The sequence below is a fragment of the Phoca vitulina genome, unplaced genomic scaffold, assembly GCF_004348235.1.
Source record: "Phoca vitulina isolate PV1807 unplaced genomic scaffold, GSC_HSeal_1.0 scaffold13, whole genome shotgun sequence".
Taxonomy (NCBI): domain Eukaryota; kingdom Metazoa; phylum Chordata; class Mammalia; order Carnivora; family Phocidae; genus Phoca; species Phoca vitulina.
The window spans coordinates 6213340-6231662 of NW_022589716.1; the positions used below are offsets into that span (position 1 = coordinate 6213340).

The 18323-nt window shown below is 39.4% G+C and overlaps 1 protein-coding gene across 1 annotated transcript in view; it reads right to left on the minus strand.

Annotated features, from left to right (window-relative positions):
* SMARCC1 (SWI/SNF related, matrix associated, actin dependent regulator of chromatin subfamily c member 1) overlaps nucleotides 1-18323 on the minus strand; it is a 173068-nt gene that overhangs the window by 67606 nt on the left and 87139 nt on the right. Inside the window, exons 16-21 of the mRNA XM_032412625.1 lie at nucleotides 17239-17352; nucleotides 16488-16641; nucleotides 15923-16036; nucleotides 9181-9240; nucleotides 1480-1738; nucleotides 443-604 (exon numbers count right to left, since the gene is read on the minus strand). Coding sequence (XP_032268516.1) covers nucleotides 443-604; nucleotides 1480-1738; nucleotides 9181-9240; nucleotides 15923-16036; nucleotides 16488-16641; nucleotides 17239-17352 — 863 coding nt within the window. The remainder of the gene's footprint in view (nucleotides 1-442; nucleotides 605-1479; nucleotides 1739-9180; nucleotides 9241-15922; nucleotides 16037-16487; nucleotides 16642-17238; nucleotides 17353-18323) is intronic.

Sequence of the window (18323 nt, forward strand, 5' to 3'; positions counted from 1 at the left end):
GATACTTCACAACTGTGATGTTATTAACAGCTCTCAGACAACCTTTAAATTCTATCTACCATAAAAGGAAGGGATAAGAGAAAAAAAAAATCATGTACTAATCTTAAGGGACAAGTTGATACTAATCATTGTTCTTACTTTTTTTTTTTTAAAGATTTTATTTATTTATTTGACAGAGAAAGACACAGTGAGAGAGGGAACACAAGCAGGGGGAGTGGGAGAGGGAGAAACAGGCTTCCCGCTGAGCAGGGAGCCCGATGCGGGGCTCGATCCCAGAACCCTGGGATCATGACCTGAGCCAAAGGCAGACGCTTAACAACTGAGCCACCCAGTTGCCCCCATTGTTCTTACTTTTAAGTGCAAACAAACCCAATTATTTTAGCAAGCTGATAGGAAAATACAACATCTATTAGCCCTGTCCTTGGGGACAGCCATAACTCACCAAGTTTCTCTGGTTCATCAGGTCCTGTGCCTGCAATGCAGCTGCTCTCCAGGCCATAGGTGGGATCCACTTTCCCAGAAGCCCGTGCTGCTTCTTGCACTTTCTTGACATGAGCTTCGACCAGTTCCAGTGGCACTTCCTCTCGGACCCGAGAAAACTCCTCTGTTCAAGAATAAAAATGGAATAGTGTGACCTGGTTTTGCACAAATATGTGCTTTAATGTAAATCAGTAGGAAATCCAACACATTAGGGTCTTGCATAGTGACTTTTCTGGGGATTCAGTCTTATTTATCCCAGCAAAACAAGAACGCCAAATGAGACAGTCATGTACACTAATGAAATTCTATGATTCTATGTTTTAACTTACATGTCGCAGTACTTTGCTGTATGAACAGAGATTTCTAAATTTCCATTAGTAACAATCAAAATTTCTGCCCAAACTTAATCTAACTCTGCAGGCTAGATTGATAATAAAGCAAACAAGGATTAAACAACCAGAAATCCAAGAAAGGGTTTTACAGTCTGAGAAAGTTCTAATTATAATAAAATCAAACAATGTTAAATTGTTCTTTTGCTAGTTAGGTCAAAGTCCAAATGAATCACAAAATATACCACAAAAATTCTGTTTTGCCCCTCCGATGCTTAATAAATGCTCTTAATTTTAAAAACTATTATATTTTAGGGGTGCCTGGGTAGCTTAGTTGGTTGGGCATCTGACTTCGGCTCAGGTCATGATCTCAGAGTCTTGGGATCGAGCCCCGAGTCAGGCTCCCAGCTCAATGTGGAGTCTGCTTCTCCCTCTCCCCTGCAACACCCCGCTTGTGCATGCATTCTCTCAAATAAATAAAATCTTAAAAAAAATATTATAATACTTTTAAATATAACATAAAGGGCTAATGTCTGATTTTCTGCTATATAACTGAAATGAACATAGCAGCTGATAACACTTAAATCTGAAATAACTTGTATATGAAGGAAAGTACTAAACCATTATCCAAAACTACTATGTTGGCAACATGGTTCAGGAAAGCCCATACCCAAAGCTGCTTTTGCTGCAGCAGATGCCACACGAGGGTCCACCACCGATGCCAAAAAAGCAACAGTGCTCATGACTGGGTTTCCTGACTGACTGAAAGGGACAGGCTGGTAGGCCAGGGGCCCCAGGGAAGCATCCGAATTCTCAAGGTATGGGTCCTCAATAGGAAGCCTCAGAAAGTGGAGGATGCATTCATCCTGAGTACGACTTCCAACATGCTCTGACACTTTGTTCCAATCATCCTTATACATCTCCAGGGCCTACAACAGAAAAAAACCAGGAGCTTTAGTATCAGGTAATAAGGAACTAATATGTAACAATATCAGAAGCCTGTGACTGTTCTTTAGATGGGTTTTTAAAAAAATAATGAAAATGATTATACAGTCCATAAGAAAATAGGTAGATTTGACTGCTTTCCTAATTATATTAAATCTCAATCGGCAAAATAAATAAATAAAAAGCATACATATATAAAAGGAAGAATAACTGTCTTTCATTAATACACACAATTGTTTATATAGAAAACCCAAAGAAATGTACAAAAAGATACTAAAACTAAAAGGTTTAGCAAAGTCACAGGGCAGACGTGGAATAGAAAAACTCAATTTTATTTCAATGAAAAGTTTTATGTTGGAAAAAGTATTTAAAACACAACAAAAATGAAATACCTAGGAATAAATATAATAAAGAACGTGTAAGATCAACATGCTGGAAAACATAAAGCACTCTGAGAGAAACTAAAGATCTAAATAAATTAAGAGCTACACCATGTTCATCCATCAGCAGTCTCAATATTAAGATGTCAACTCTCTCCACACTGAATAACAGGTTCAACACAACCCCATTTAAACTCCAAGCCTTTTTTGTTAGAAATTAAGAAACTGGTACTAAAATTTATAAAGTGTATAAATTTCCAATTTAAAAATTCATAATTTGTCAGAGAAAAATGCTGAAAAACTTTCAAGAAAAAGTAAAAGCAGTGTCCAAGGGGGAGAGGAACAGAATATTATGAAGAAAATCAAGGAATTAATTGGAGAAAAAGAATGTATTCAGTAGTTGATTAAAGTTGCTATTCTTACAGGATTCTCAACCAGGGGCAATTCTGCCTCCTTGGGGACATTTTTGGGGAGGTGCTACTGGCATCTAGTGAGTAGAGGCCCGGATGCTGTTAAACACTGTACAGTGCACATAAGAAGAGCCACCACAACAAAAATCTGGCCCAAATGTGGATTGCAGGAGGCTGAAAAATCCTGCTCTAGAGCCTAATTTGCTGATCTACACTGTGAGATGAGCTTGTGAGATGGTTCTTTCCACGTTTATTAAGTAAATTCTTAACCCAGGGCTCCAACTGCTGCCCCAGGCTTGCCTTCTTGCTGGAGTGGTTAGAGGACTCCTCAAAACCCACACCAGCAGATGGTCTTATTCATTAAATCCCTTGAATGACAACGCTAATTCTGGGTTTCCTCTGGATAGCCAGTGGCCTCAGGTAGTTCTAGAAGGAATTACTTAGAAAAAAGACCTAGATTGTAACAAAAAAGAAAATCAATCTCTCTCCCTAGGATCCTTGGGGCCAGAAACATATAATTGGGGCTATCTTATGTTTCCAATTATGGGGAGATTTTCTTGGGATACTCTACCATAGTCTTTTCAAACAAACTTATTAAAAAATTTTTCTTCCTTTATTTTCCTCAGCCAGAGTAAAATAAGAAAGTCCAGAAAGTTTTTTCCAGAATACAGCTAAGAAACCCTTTGACATGCAAAATTCTGGAAAGAGTCAGTGTCCAGAAAAGCGCAAGGCTGGGAAAGTGAAGATCCAAGCCTGGGCACTGATGGTAGCATTACGTAACAGGAAATCAAAGACATGTTTTCAAACAGAACATGGTGACAGACTGGCTGGGAAGGAGGGGGAGGGCTGATATGTTAGCAGACATTTTACAGTACTACAAAACACCTTCATTCTTCCTGCTATGACCTGGGTCCCTTCACCGCTCCTTACCTGGATTCTTAGAATCGCCTGTTTCTCTAACCTTAAATTCATCCTTCTTCCTGTTGCCAAAATGAATTATGTTTCACACATGACACTGTCTCTCCTCTGCCTAAAACTATTTCCTTGCTTATAATTATCTTACAGAATTAAGTCCAAACAGGATCGGGGCCCACTCCACCCCACTCTCTCCTCTTTCATGTTCTAGGAATATCCTGATCCCAAACACTCTTCCTAGTTATTGTGCCTCTGGACACATTGCTCTGCACCAGAAATATTATGTACTAGAGCCAACACAGCCGTCCCATTCCCAGGAAGCTGTCCTCTGAGTCTCATCCACCCAGCCTGTCACACAGCCATCCCTCTAGACAGGACTTGTACTCCAGGTACAGCTCCAATCGTGAAGTTAAGGACGCTGCACTTGTGCTGTGTTTTAACCTGTTTCTGTCACCCGCTACAGTACGAATCCTTTCAGTGTAGAGTCTATGGCCTAGCTATCTCAGTCTGCAGAGTCTGCCACAGAGCCCAATAAAACCTGCTGAACTTAACCACAGGGAACTGGACTAGACCAGGGAAAGAATCTGAGTTTTCCTTGGCTCCAAATGTAAAAAAACACCCTGTAAAAAAAGGCTTTTCCTCAAGACAATTGTATTTTTTTTTTTTTAAACTGGAAGACATACTCATCTAAAATGTAATTCAAAATTACACAGAAAAAAATACTTCTTGAATGGCCTATCAAGGAAAGGCACATATCAGGTACATGCAGACCGTGAGGAAATCTTTGATGCTGTTTACTATCTTCCAATGCTACTGTTTCTGTGATCTAGCCACTATAAAGTACGTGAAGAACTCTTCTAGTGATCAACGTTAATAACCTTCATGGCTTTTATCTGCAGGTACAAGATTTCATGTCCACTAGTCATCTAAGGGAAAATAAATACAAGGCATGAGAAAGCAAAGCAGGCATGAGAAAGCAAAGCAGGCATGAGAGGCTAAAGTTAACAAAGGAGAACCGATACACTCCCAGACTCAGGTTTTGTCAATTTCAAGCCCAGGGACAATTACAATGATCAGGAAGACTACATTATCAGCTGTGGACTTAAAAGAACTTGTGAAAGCCTCTCTTAAAAATCTCCACCATCACTATGGAACAGAATGGCGCCATTTCTTCTTCCATTCTGGCAGCCTGATTCTGTCAATGCAACTTCAAACTGATGGACGGACCAGGTTAGCCCTTCGTGGCTTCTTAAATTGGTGACTCATTTTCAGGTGGCACACCTGGAATTCCTCACACATTTTACAAATGAAATCTACTCAGACAAGTCTCCATCATCTTTATCTTATGCAATATATGTTTTCAAAAAACTAATATAAAGCCTTGTATTAGCCTTCATGTCTACCAACTCAAGGTCTTTTTCAAACTGCATTTATTCACCCAATGTGTAGATTCCACATTGGTTATTTGCAAAACTGAAACTATGCCTCCAAAATCTGTAATAAGACAATGAACTGAACATACCCACTGATAATAACCTGCAGCATTCCATATAAGAACCGTGCTTTGATGAGAGACCACATCAAATAAGGTGTTAAAATAAAAGCGGGTGGTCTAAGAATAGTCTGAAATAGTTGGGATGCTGCCTGTGTGATATACTTGTCTAATAAAATGGTGTCATTTCGGGGGGGCGGGGAACCACAGACCTTAACAAATCTTGCAGATTTATATATTTATTAGGAAAAAATTAACTGGTTTTGGTTATAAATCCATTATAAATCCACTTCAAAATTCTTAAGCTATTAATTACCAATAAATAAACTACAGAAAGAGAAGGTGTTAGTGGTAACAACGCTGCTGGGGAGCCTCTGTATAACCGAAGACGACAGCTGTTGATTCAACTGCATGTTTAAAAGAAAACCCAACCACTGGACAGCTTCCACCTGCAGGAGAAGAAAATGCACTATTGTGTAAGGATACTGTGGTTTTCTTGGATATGTTCAGGGTAAACAGCAGCTCAGCCATTCTGGCCTCACTCTGTATTTACTATTCACTATTCTTAAATGTGGAAGAGGAGAAAATTTTGAGTATCAGTGTGTAGCAAGAACAAGAACTGATAAGACTGGTGTTCCAACTGGTGCTGCACAACTAAATTTCTCCCCAGAGCCCAGAGACTCTAAAAAAGCAATATGATAGTGTATCATATTCCCTCCAAATACTGGGAACTTTTAAGTTAACGTCCATGGCAAACAGGACTGGACAAAACAGTCCTGAAATAAATAAAGGGTGGCTCAGAAAAGAAGCTCTCTGCATATCACTGATAATGAATGAGTAGATGAGAGTACATTAAAATAGTAGTAAAAAAAAAAAATCTTTTTGAATTTTAATCCAGAGAGAGAGAGAGATTGAGAAGAGAGAAGAAGGAAAAGTAGAAGAGGGGTATAAAGAAAGGAAGCTGTTAACACACCACTAAAACTTCTTAAAAACACAGCTGTTGGAACAACTCAAAAAACCAAATTAAAGCGGTACAGGACCATGAGCCATCAGCAGGTCCAGTATCTCAGTGTGGCCTGAAGACCCACGGGGCACCACTCTTTCAGGGAGGCCCAGAGATCAACCCATTTTCCTCGTAACAGGACACTGCTGCCTTTTTCATTACAATGGCATTTGCACAATCGGTGCAGAAGCAGTGGTGAGTGATCTGCCTACCCTCTGCATGATCAAGGCAGTAGCGCCAGACTGTCTTCAGGGTCACTCTAGTCTTTACTGCCACATACTCACAAAAGTAATCCAACTTTAAAATTATTAATTTTATAAATCTAAACACTGAAGTCCACTTGTTTTCAGTATTTGGTACTATGAAATGTGAGGTACACGAGAGGACTAAAAATCAACCATCCAAGCACGATGGCGGTCTGAAGGAAAAGCACTGTTCAACCACTTGAGTTTCAAGCTCAACTAGCCATTTTCATAGAAGACCGTTTTTATTAGAACAAATGGCTAATACACCATGGTTTGGAGGCACAGATATCTGGTGGACATTTTCTGATCAGCACAGGAGTTCTGACCTGCTCCGTTTCTGACCAGGCCAGGTCACCCTGCCTCAGGTATCGTGGTGGGCCCCCGCTCTGGGGAGGTCACCATACTGACGCCAAACTGAGTGCAGACACCCAGGCAGCACAGCAGACTCCTGTCCAGAACCCCAGGCTTTAAGCAATCCTCCTGCCTCAGCCTCCCGAGTATCTGGGACTAACAGGTACTCGCCACCACAATGGCTCGGCAGACATTTTCTCAAAAGCAAACAGGACTCTCAAAAATTCACTGTGAGGGACGCCTGGGTGGCTCAGTTGGTTAAGTGTCCGACTCTTGATCTCAGCTCACGTCTTGATCTCAGGGTTGTGAGTTCAAGCCCTGCACTGGGCTCCACGCTGGGCATGGAGCTTACTTTAAAAAAAAAAAAAGGAATAAAAATTAAATGTCACTTCGAAGAAAGCTGAGTATTTGTTGCCAATGATTAAGTGAAAATTAGAATTCTGAAAAATACATACCTGCCATGAAAGCCTATCCTACAGGAATACTTATAATTATTTGAAAAGGCCATTAAGATACTCTTTCTGTTTCCAAATACATATGCAGGTCATGCCAAATTTTCTTAATATACTTAAATTAAAACAACATACATGCTGGAAAAGCAAATATGAAAATCCAGCTGTATTCTAATAAGCCAGGCATTATAGATATTACTAATGTATAACACCATACTTTTCAGTAATATCTTTTGTTTTCCAGTCTATTTTTCATAAAATTGTTATGTTAACTTGCAATGGGTTTACTGTTATTTTTAAGTAAATTAGTTTTCTCAGTTTTAATTTACAATACAGGAAAATACTGACAAGCTAACAAACAAAAACTCTTTGAAGTCCTCAATATAATTTTTAAGAGTGTAGGTATATCCTGAGACCAAAAAGTTTTGACAATTGCTGACCTAGTCTAATCTTCTATTTGATGCTTGATTTCTGAACTGCAAATGTTACACATGATCTACAAGTCTGGATCACATCAATACGCTACTGAAAGGGAGCTCTCGTCCTCTGTAAATTCATTGCTCTAATGTTATAGACAAAGCAGGCACTGTAAGTCACCAGCAACAATCACTCCTTTCCTCCAGGCTGACCCCACTAATGAAACTAGAAAACCACGTGTTTGTTTTCCCAGCATCACCTGTGGTACTTGGTGAGCACTGAGACCAATTCTGAACAATGAGGTAGAAGAGAAAGACTGATGAGCGGCTTCTGGTTAAGCTTTTCATTCCAAGAAGAGCCCAAGAAGAAAAGGCCCCAGAAGTGCCCTTTCCAACGTTCTTCCTATTTTGAATGGGGATATGAAGCCAGGGAACAAACCAGCCTTCCTGTGACCAGAAGAGAACACATGGAGACAGAACATGGACACGTAAAGAAGGTGGAACAAAACAACAGAAAAGCTAGGAACCTGATGATATACTTGAGCAGTGAAAAGAATGTTCGGGGGCGCCTGGGTGGCTGTTAGTTAAGCACCTGCCTTCGGCTCAGGTCATGATCTCAGGGTCCTGGGATAGAGCCCCTGAGTTAGGCTCCCTGCTCAGCCCAAAGTCTGCTTCTCCCTCTCCTTCTGCCCCTTCCCCCCCAACTTGTGCATGCACGTGCACTCTCTCAAATAAATAAATAAAATCATTAAAAAGAAAAAATGTTGGAATTGCCAATCTGAAGACAGCCAGTTGAACAAAAAAACCAATGTCCTTTTGGTTTAATCTACTGCTAATTAGATTTTCTGTTCTTTGTAGGCAAAAGCATTCCTAAGAGATTAAACAGTAAACTTCCTCATTTAGTCCTAATTTAGCTCTCACATGCACATTCTACCCTCAAATACTAAGTAATGTCACACAGTCTTCACTTTACCCAATGATTGTTCTATGACAAAAGACAAATGGTCCTTCTTCAGAAATGGTTGATAAATATGGAACCCAATATTCTACACTTCTTACTCTCTAGGGCAAAAATAATTGCTAAGATTCACCTGTGTAAGTATTTTCAAGAATCTCCAAGACATGAAGAAATCCAAAAAGCATTCAACAAGTTGACGGACAGATATCTTGAATTATCATTGGTTTACCAGAGTGTTCTGCTTTCAAGGACAAAACAGTATTTTCAGGGACAGAGGTCTTTATCTACTTCTCTGGAATCCTTTTGGGAAATACAGAGGTCGTACACTCAAATGCATACAAGCACTGGAGAACACATCAACAATGACCAAGTGGGCAAAGTTTAAAGAAAACTGGAATCTGAAGAGACATTCCACTTCAAAGGAACATCTGCTACTCAAGGTCAGCCAATTATTGCTATATGGGGATGAGGTGCCAGAATTGCCACATCTTCCAATTTTGGATGAAAAATTAGAAATCTAGACTACTTTTCCAAAGCTCTAGTATTTGTTTCATATTGGCAAAGATTTAAAATAAACAAAACAACACAACCCGGGCCAAAAACCACATATCCAGGCTTGATCTTCCCTAGCCAGTAAATCACTTCAAGGTATGATATTTAATGATGGCCCAAGAAAATTCTATTAAAACTCAATACATGTTTCAAAAAACTTTAGGATTAATTCCAAAGGTATATTTCACTGCTCACACAACTGAAGCACCCATCTCCTGTGTGGTAATGGGGCTCTTCTATTAATGTGCTTACCTCCAGGAGCAAAAGGGTCTCCTGTTCAGTCCATTCTCTTCCAGCACTAGCACCTTTACTCTAAAGAAACAAAACCAGAAATTAGGTACTCGTTTCTAAAGCCTGAACATGGAGCTCAGCAGGAGTCCCTTCTATGTAGAGAGGGCTGTTTTATGCAAACCACCAAATAAGTCCCTGAGCAACAGGGATAAAACACTTAAGGACCCTCAACTTCCAACACAAAGGCAGACTTATTTCTGAAGATTTCTTGCTCTCTATCAAGGACTCACAGACCATTCAGATATATTATTCCTATTATTCTGATATTTAAAAATACCTTTTGAAGCTACAAAAGCTACAATATTTTAATGAATACCATGAATTGGCTATGATATTATACATAATATAAATATTTGGTATAACTTGAAGTAAGTACTTTTTCCAAGATTCAAAGACAAATTATACTACATATAAATTACTCTGAAGGATTCTTAATTCCAACTGCAACAAGTTCATATTCTCAATTTTAACACCTATAATCACCAACTGATTCCTTAAACTTTAAATCACTCTTTCTATAAGAATCCCTTTAATTGCCAACTCACGTGAGCATGGGGGTAGAAGAAAGCCAATGTTGTTATGTAAAAATTAAGATTTGTGAACTGATTCGTATGTCTTGAGTTGGTGGCCCTGCTCCATTCACAGACCAGCAGAGGACTGATGTGTGGTATACCTGACAGTATTCTTCACGTGTAAATGTTACTAATTCAAAATATACATTCTACCATAGCCCTTCTCTGAAAACTCTATTTTGGGAGATTACAATTTAATAAATGAAGAGAAAATTTCTATGGTCTGTGATTTCCTTATTTGTGACCATAAAGCTTCTCAAGTTATTTGACTCAACCTTTCTGCATAACTGTGCTACATACTGTGGGTAAAAATTAAATTATGACTTGCTAGGTCTCCATGGTATTCAATACATATCATTCTGAAATTTTTGCAAAAAATGTACTAAAAATAACTAGTCCTTTAACTACAGAATAAAGAGGAATATAAGCATTGTAGAATTCAAGTCTCACAACATGACTCTGAGAAGAAAAAAATGCATATAGCTATAATTCATAACATATTGTTCAGATTCCTTAAGGATTACTTTACAACAACCAATGTTCATCTTTTAGTGAACCAACCTCAGAAGTGACCATCAATCAGATTTGGAGCTCCAAGAGAAACAAAATTCATTAACATTTCACCTAAATTCTAAAGAAGGCAAACCTGACTACAGAAAAGATCCTTATAACCTACACATGACAGCATTTACTGGGTACGTGCACAGCGAGCATTTCTCCACCTCTCAGCTATAAAGTATAGTTTTTCCTCTTGATAAAAACTGGTTCTGGGAAGAGTGCATAATCTCAACAGGGCCCATGAGATGTTTATGGGGGGTTTTGCATGATTTCAGAAATTTTTTCTTTTGTATTTATTGGGGTAGAATGCATGTACCATAAAATACCCAAATCTGGGCGCCTGGGTGGTTCAGTTGGTTAAGCGACTGCCTTCGGCTCAGGTCATGATCCTGGAGTCCCGGGATCGAGTCCCACATCGGGCTTCCTGCTCAGTAGGGAGTCTGCTTCTCCCTCTCCCGCTCCCCCCCTCTTGTGCTCTCTCTCTTTCTCTCTCTCAAATAAATAAATAAAATCTTTAAAAAAAAAAAAACCACCCAAATCTTCGGTGTACAGTTAAACACAATTTCACATATACACCCATGTAACAACCACTCAAATCAACATCCAGGGGTCTCTCCTTTAAATCTCAAGTTGATAGCAACCCACATAAGTATACACTATTCTCAATTCTATAGTCATAGGTTAGTTTTTCCTGGATCTGAACTTTGTAAGTAAAACCATTCAGTATGAGTTTGTGGGTCTGGCTTCATATTATGTCAATGACATTCAACCACACTCTTTACATGAAGGAAGTCAATTCTTTTCATTTCTGTGTTAATATTACATTATTTGAATAAACCACAATTTATCCATTATATGCTTGATTGATCACTGTTTACAGTTTTTGGCTATCTTCAATTAAGGCTGCTAAGGACATTCATGCATATTCCTGTATATATTCATTCTTTTTTTAAACTGATTTATCTTATTTATATAGCCAGGAGCTCAGTGACTGGGTGTGTTTTTATATATATACATATATATATATATTTATATTTAGCTATAATAGTGTTCCCTCCACTTTTATTTCCTGGAAGAGTTTATATAGGTTGGTATTACTTCTTCCTTAAATGTTTGGTACAGGGACGCCTGGGTGGCTCAGTCGGTTGGGCGTCTGCCTTTGGCTCAGGTCATGATCCCAGGGTCCTGGGATACAGTCCCGCAGGCTCCTTGCTCCGCAGGGAGCTTGCTTCTCCCTCTGCCTGCTGCTCGCCCTGCTTGTGCTCGCTCTCTGACAAATAAATACATAAATAAATCTTAAAAGAAAAAGATTTTGATACAAAAGCATCAGTGGAATCATGTGGGCCTAGAGTTTTGTACTCATGGAGGTGCTGCACCATATACAGATTCTAACACATTAGTTTCCTGTGGCTACTGTAATCACATTATCACAGATTTGACGGCCTAAAAGAACAAAAATTCATTCTCTCACAGCTCAGAAAGCTGGAAGTCCAAAATCAATACAACTGAGACGAAGATCACGGTGTTAGCAGGGCCGCACTCCCTCTGGATGCTCTCGGACAGAATTCATTCTACACCTCTTCTGTTTTCTGGTGGCTGCCTCAGAACTCCTTGGTTTATAGCCACCTCATTTTAACCTATGCGCCCAAGGTCATACTGCCCTTTCCTTTATTCATGAGAGAGAGAGAGAGAGAGAGGCAGAGGGAGAGCGAGAAGCAGGCTCCCCGCCGAACAGGAAGCAAGATGCGGGACTCAATCCCAGGACCCTGGGATCATGACCTGAGCCAAAGGCAGACACTTTTAACTGACTGAGCCACCCAGGCACCCTTGTCCTTTCCTGTTCTGTCTGCAAATCTCTCAGCATTCATTTCTTTTTTTTTTTTTTTTTTAAAGATTTATTTATTTATTTGAGACAGAGAGAATGAGAGAGAGAGAGAGCACACGAGAGGGGGGAGGGTCAGAGAGAGAAGCAGGCTCCCTGCCGAGCAGGGAGCCCGATGCAGGACTCGATCCAGGGACTCCAGGATCATGACCTGAGCCGAAGGCAGTCGCTTAACCAACTGAGCCACCCAGGCGCCCATCTCAGCATTCATTTCTTGTAAGAACATATATCATAGGGGTGCCTGGGTGGCTCAGTTAGTTAAGCCTGGGACTCTTGATTACGGCTCAGGTTATGATGATCTTAGGGTGGTGAGATCGAGCCCCATGTCAGGCTCTACACTGGGCGAGAAACCTGCTTAAGATTCTCTCTCTCCCTCTCTCTCTTTTCTGATCCGTAATTTGTGTCCTCTCTTTTCTTCTTGATTACTCTTTCAGAGGATTATCAAATTTATTGATCCTTTCCAATAACCACCTCCTTATTTCATTAATTTTCTATTGTTTTTCTGGTTTTGATCTCTAGCTTAATTTTTTTTTTTTTTTTTTTTAATTTTTTTTAAGATTTTATTTGTTTATTTGACAGAGATAGACAAAGCGAGAGAAGGAACACAAGCAGGGAGAGTGGGAGAGGGAGAAGCAGGCTTCCCGCTGAGCAGGGAGCCCGATGTGGGGCTCGATCCCAGGACCCTGGGATCATGACCTGAGCCGAAGGCAGACGCTTAACGACTGAGCCACCCAGGCGCCCCTGATCTCTAGCTTAATTTTGTTGTGGTTAGCCAACCACATTTATATCACATGTATGAAATCATACAACCACATTTTATAGTATCACTCCTTTAAAATTTCTTGAGACCCATTTTATGGCTCAGAACTGATTGGTGAGTGTTCCCCAAGAACTTTTTAAGAATGTGTTTTCAGGGCGCCTGAGTGGCTTAGTTGGTTAACCGTCTGCCTTCAGCTCACGTCATGATCTCAGGGTCCTGGGATCGAGCCCCACATCAGATTCTCTGCTCAGTGGGGAGTCTGCTTCTCCAACACCCCCCCGCCCCCACTCAATCTCTCTCTCTCAAATAAATAAAACCTTAAAAAAAAATGCTTTTACTATTATTTTGCATAGAGCCTTCTACACACCAAATAGGTCATATTGGTTCAGAGTGCTGGTCTAAGTCTTCTCTTACTGACTTTCAATCTACTTATTGTATCAATCACTGAGAATGGATTACTGAAATTTCCAACTATAATTGTGTGTCTGCCTATTGCTCCTTTCTATTCTATCAGATTTTGCTTTATATATTTTGAAGTTTTTTAATTAACAGTACACATATTTAGGATAATTATGTCTTTTTTAAAAAAAAGATTTTATTTATCTATTTGACAGACAGAGAGAGACACCAGGAGAGGGAACACAAGCAGGGAGAATGGGAGAGGGAGAAGCAGACTCCCTGCTGAGCAGGGAGCCCAATATGGGGCTCGATCCCAGGACCCCGGGATCATGACCTGAGCCGAAGGCAGATGCTTAACAACTGAGCCACCCAGGCACCCCCAATTATATCTTTTTGATTAACTCCTTTATCATTATGAAATGCCCACATTTTAATTCTGGTAAAATAACTTGTCCTAATGTCTACTTTTGCTAAAATTAACACAATGACTCTGGTGTTTTGTTGTTTGTTTTTTTTTTTTAAGATTTTTATTTATTTGACAGAGGGAGACACAGCGAGAGAGGGAACACAAGCAGGGGGAGTGGGAGAAGGAGAAGCAGGCCTCCCATGGAGCAGGGAGCCTGACGCGGGGCCCGATCCCAGGACCCCGGGATCACGACCCGAGCCGAAGGCAGACACTTAACGACTGAGCCACCCAGGCACCCCGACTCTGGTGTTCTTTTGATTAATGTTTAGAAGGTATGTCTTTTGTCATTCTTTTATTTTTATATTTCACATGGACTTCTTATAGACAATATATGCTTATACTTAGTTTTTTATGCAATTTGACAATCTCTGCTGCTTAATGGGATTACAACCACTTACACTTAACGTTATTGCTATCCCCGTGGACATATGTACACCTATCATCTTGCTATCTTCTACTTGGCACATCTATCCCCTGCCTTTCTCATTCCTTCTCTCTTATGGAGTCTTTTTTGGAGTCTTATTGTTTTTATCTCCATCATTAACTTTTTAGTTGCGGGTCTTTAAATACTCTATGATTCACAATACTCCCGTCTAACTTGCCACGGTGCATCTTCAAATACTACGTTACACATCCTATCTAGTAGAGGAACTGTAACGCAGTGTACTTCCAGTTTCCTCTCCTGTGCCTTTAGCCCTGCTTGCTCTTTAACATTCTCATGTTGTAAACCTATCATTCTCAGTTTGAATAGCCTACTACCCTCTCATACAACTACAAATGAGGAGAAAACCTCTCCTCACGGACTCAGGTGTTGACCTCTTCTGGCATTCATCCTCCTTCTTCCGCACAGATCCAGGCCTCTTCCAAAACGCTGTGCCAAAGTATTAGTCTAACCTGAATCAGCATTTTGATCACATTTCTAAAAGATATCAGGACTTTAACTCCATCTAATTGTCTCTTCTCTGCCATTTTGGTCATTTCTACATGCCATAAACCCCCGAAAATCATCACTGCTTCAATACTCCACATTCCTTTATACTTAACCACACATTCATCCTTTGCCCTGGACCGCTTCCTTCCTAGTCACGTGCGTCCATCAGGGATCAGAGTCCTTCATCCTGAAAACCTTCCCTCGGTTTTCCTACACTGTGTGCTAGTGATGCCCTCACACCTTCTCAATGTCCTTACTGCCCTTCCCCTCCTGAAAGGTACTCCTACTGGAAACACAACTCCAGAACAATAGCTTCATTTTCAGCGCTTTAAAATGTTTTTATGCTGTCCACTCTGGCTTCTGTCATTTCTGTTGAAAAGTCAGGCATCAGTTTTATGATTGTTCCTTTGAATTTAATGTGTCCTTCTCCAACCCCACTCACCCCCCACAATGTGGCTTTTTTTAAGATAAGTTTAAGCATGAATGTGCCTGAATGTGGTCTCCTCTGTATCCAAATTTGGATCTGTTCAGACTCTTATGAATTGGTATGTTTTTTTTTAAATCAAAAATGTTTAGCCATTACATATTCAAGTATCACTTTTGCTTCATTCTTTCTCTTCCTACAGGTCTCTAATGATAAACATGAATTCTTCTTACAGTAGCTCACATGTCCCTTGTGCTCCATTCCCTTTGTCCCCCTCCCTCACCCTCATCCAATTTCTTTTTCTCTTGGTGCTTCAGTTTTAATATATCTACTATCCTGTCTGAGCTCACTAATCCTGTCTTCTGTTGTGTTTAGCCTGCTGCTAAAACCATCCAATGAGTTAATTTCAGGCATATTTTTCAATTATACAATATTCATTTGATTGTTTCTATAGATTTCAATTATGTTGAAATTCTCCACTTTTGTTTTAACATATTAATCAGTTACTTTAAAATACCTATATTCTAACCATACAGAAGAAATGGTAAGATAAGTGATTGTTATTTTATAAAATGCCAACAGGTTAAGTAGAATGAGCATATTCTTACACTACACAAAGAAATCTTCTTATGAAAAATAACACTTCTTAGAAGAAGAAATAAGAGGACATGCTAGATTGCAGCCCAGCTGTGCCTAGAAAAAAGTCCTTACCTTTGCTAAGGTTTTCTTGGAGTAAATGTCAGTACGAAGACCAAAGTTCTGCAAATCAATTGGTTTTTCCTTGTTCTTCTCAGGAAAATTTAACATCTGCTGAGCAGCAGGGACCTAGGAGTCGGAAAAATGATAAATGGCTGTATTTACCTCTACAAAGTCAAGGAGATAGAAGTTTTGTTTAACACTGATACATAAGGAGATTTAAAAAAATAAATACCCACACCTTCACCCTATACTTCCAACATTTCAACATACTGTATAAGCAACATTTTTCTGCCTTTTTTAAATCCCAGAGAAAAGAGACAACAAATTTTCTTTAATGTGCTCTCCCATTTCATGTGAAGAACAATTTATACCTTACTCATGTTATTCTAACTTAAGGCTATATAAAATCTGGTTGACATACTAATCTTTTCAAGAATATGTGTATGGATGTCCACTTTCCAAATGTTAGAAAGGGGAACAAGTTTCACACAATCAGTGTATAGTGGAATAATACCTAATATTAGTTTATTAGTGTAATAATTATTAATGCCAGAATTATATTAGTGTAATAAGTTACCTGAGGTGATCGAAGATGTAGAGGCACAAGCCCAGAGGGGGTATCAGCTAATACATTAAAATGAGGAGTAGGAGGAGGTCCCATTGCCATGGGTCGACTTTCTGGATCCACTTGGTAATTAACAAGCCCCCATTGCTCTAAAAAGGCATGAACCCTGGAAGAATAAAGCTCTGAAAGTTAAAATCTAGAGAATGTACCCCATCTCCTTGGTAACCATCATTACATTTCATTAAAACATAAGAACATTAAAACAAGTAAATGTTCTCTGTAGGCTATGAGCCATCACAAAGTTAACTGACAAGTCTGGCTTGTTGTATGAGGGGCAATTTCTATAAACTCAATGTGGACAGCATAGCACCCCAAAACCTAGTACAAAGCCTAATTATTTCAATCACAGAAATAAGAAATGTTCATTTAAGTCCATAGTGAAAGAACTCACACAGACCAAATTCAAAGAAGGAGATTCACATTTGATTTGTTTCTTCAGACAGATCTAGTGTACAGAGCTTATCCACTCTCCATCCTTGGTCATTTCATGATTTCATTATATAACAAAAGATGTCAATTATAAAATCTTAAAACGAGGAGAAAACGCCAAGGTATTAAATACATTCAACCCCTAAATAAAAGACATGTGACTAAGGTATTTTATTAACAAAGAAAATATTGAGTTTAATCAATCAAACATTGAACAGCAGTGCATCGGTAACCACCTGAAGTGAAGCGTCTGAGAAAAAGTCAGGCGTTTTACCTCATCACAGCACACACGTCTCCAGTCAAGTTCCTCCGACAAGCAGTGCTGGTTAAATATTCTTGGGGGTTTAGGCGATATGTATCAATCATAAAATTTCGATATGCCAAGTATCTAAAAAGCAGTGGCAAAATTCATAAGGTCGACACACATCCTTTCAGAAATAACTCATAGAGCCAAAAATCATCATATTCCTCACAACCAAATCCAACAAAAAGTTAATATTCCAACCAACAACAGTATTGAGTATTTACAGTCATGAATGTAACCAAGGATAAGAACCCCTAATCTGCAAAACAACTATTTACTAATCTTTAACAACAATAAGTAAAATGGAGTAAAATCTGATGAAGTTAATGTGAAGTAACACAGAGAACCTGGCTGGCTCAGTTGGTAGAGCACGCGACTCTTGATCTTGGGGACATGAGTTTGAGATCCACTCTGGGCACAGAGTTTACGTTAAAAATAATAATAACTATAATAATAGTAATAATGTGAACTAACATAAATACAAAACTGATCACAGGAGTGAATGGATAAATCCTTAGTTCCCTGCAGAATTTGCAAATAACACCTGGTTACTTAAGAGGCTGTCTCCCTAATTATTGTGTATCCAGCCATAATTCATTTAAACCTCACAATTTCTCCATAAGGTAGGGTGTACTATCATCTCATTTATCAGTGAGCAAACTAAAGCACAGAGTGATTAAAGAATGTGTCCTAGACCACAAGTCTGGTTAAGTGTGGAGCTAGAATTCAACATGGTGGGGGGGGGGGGTTGCTCTGGAATCTATGCTCTTAACACATGCTGCATCTCATTTCTAGATCCTTCCTAAAGCCACATGTGGATCTGGCTCCAACAATGGCTATATACCCAGCTAGGTGAGGACTAGAACCCATGAGGCCAAAATCAAAGTTAAGACAACAGATTAAAAAAAGGAGAGAAAAACTGAAATTCTGAGTCATAGCAGATTTCACAACATACCCAAGCATTTCTGCAACAAAATATTTAAAACAAGAATGTTGAGAAGCTAGAGACCCAGCAAAAGTTCTTGCCACAAAAGTAAAACAGAAATCTGGCAAGT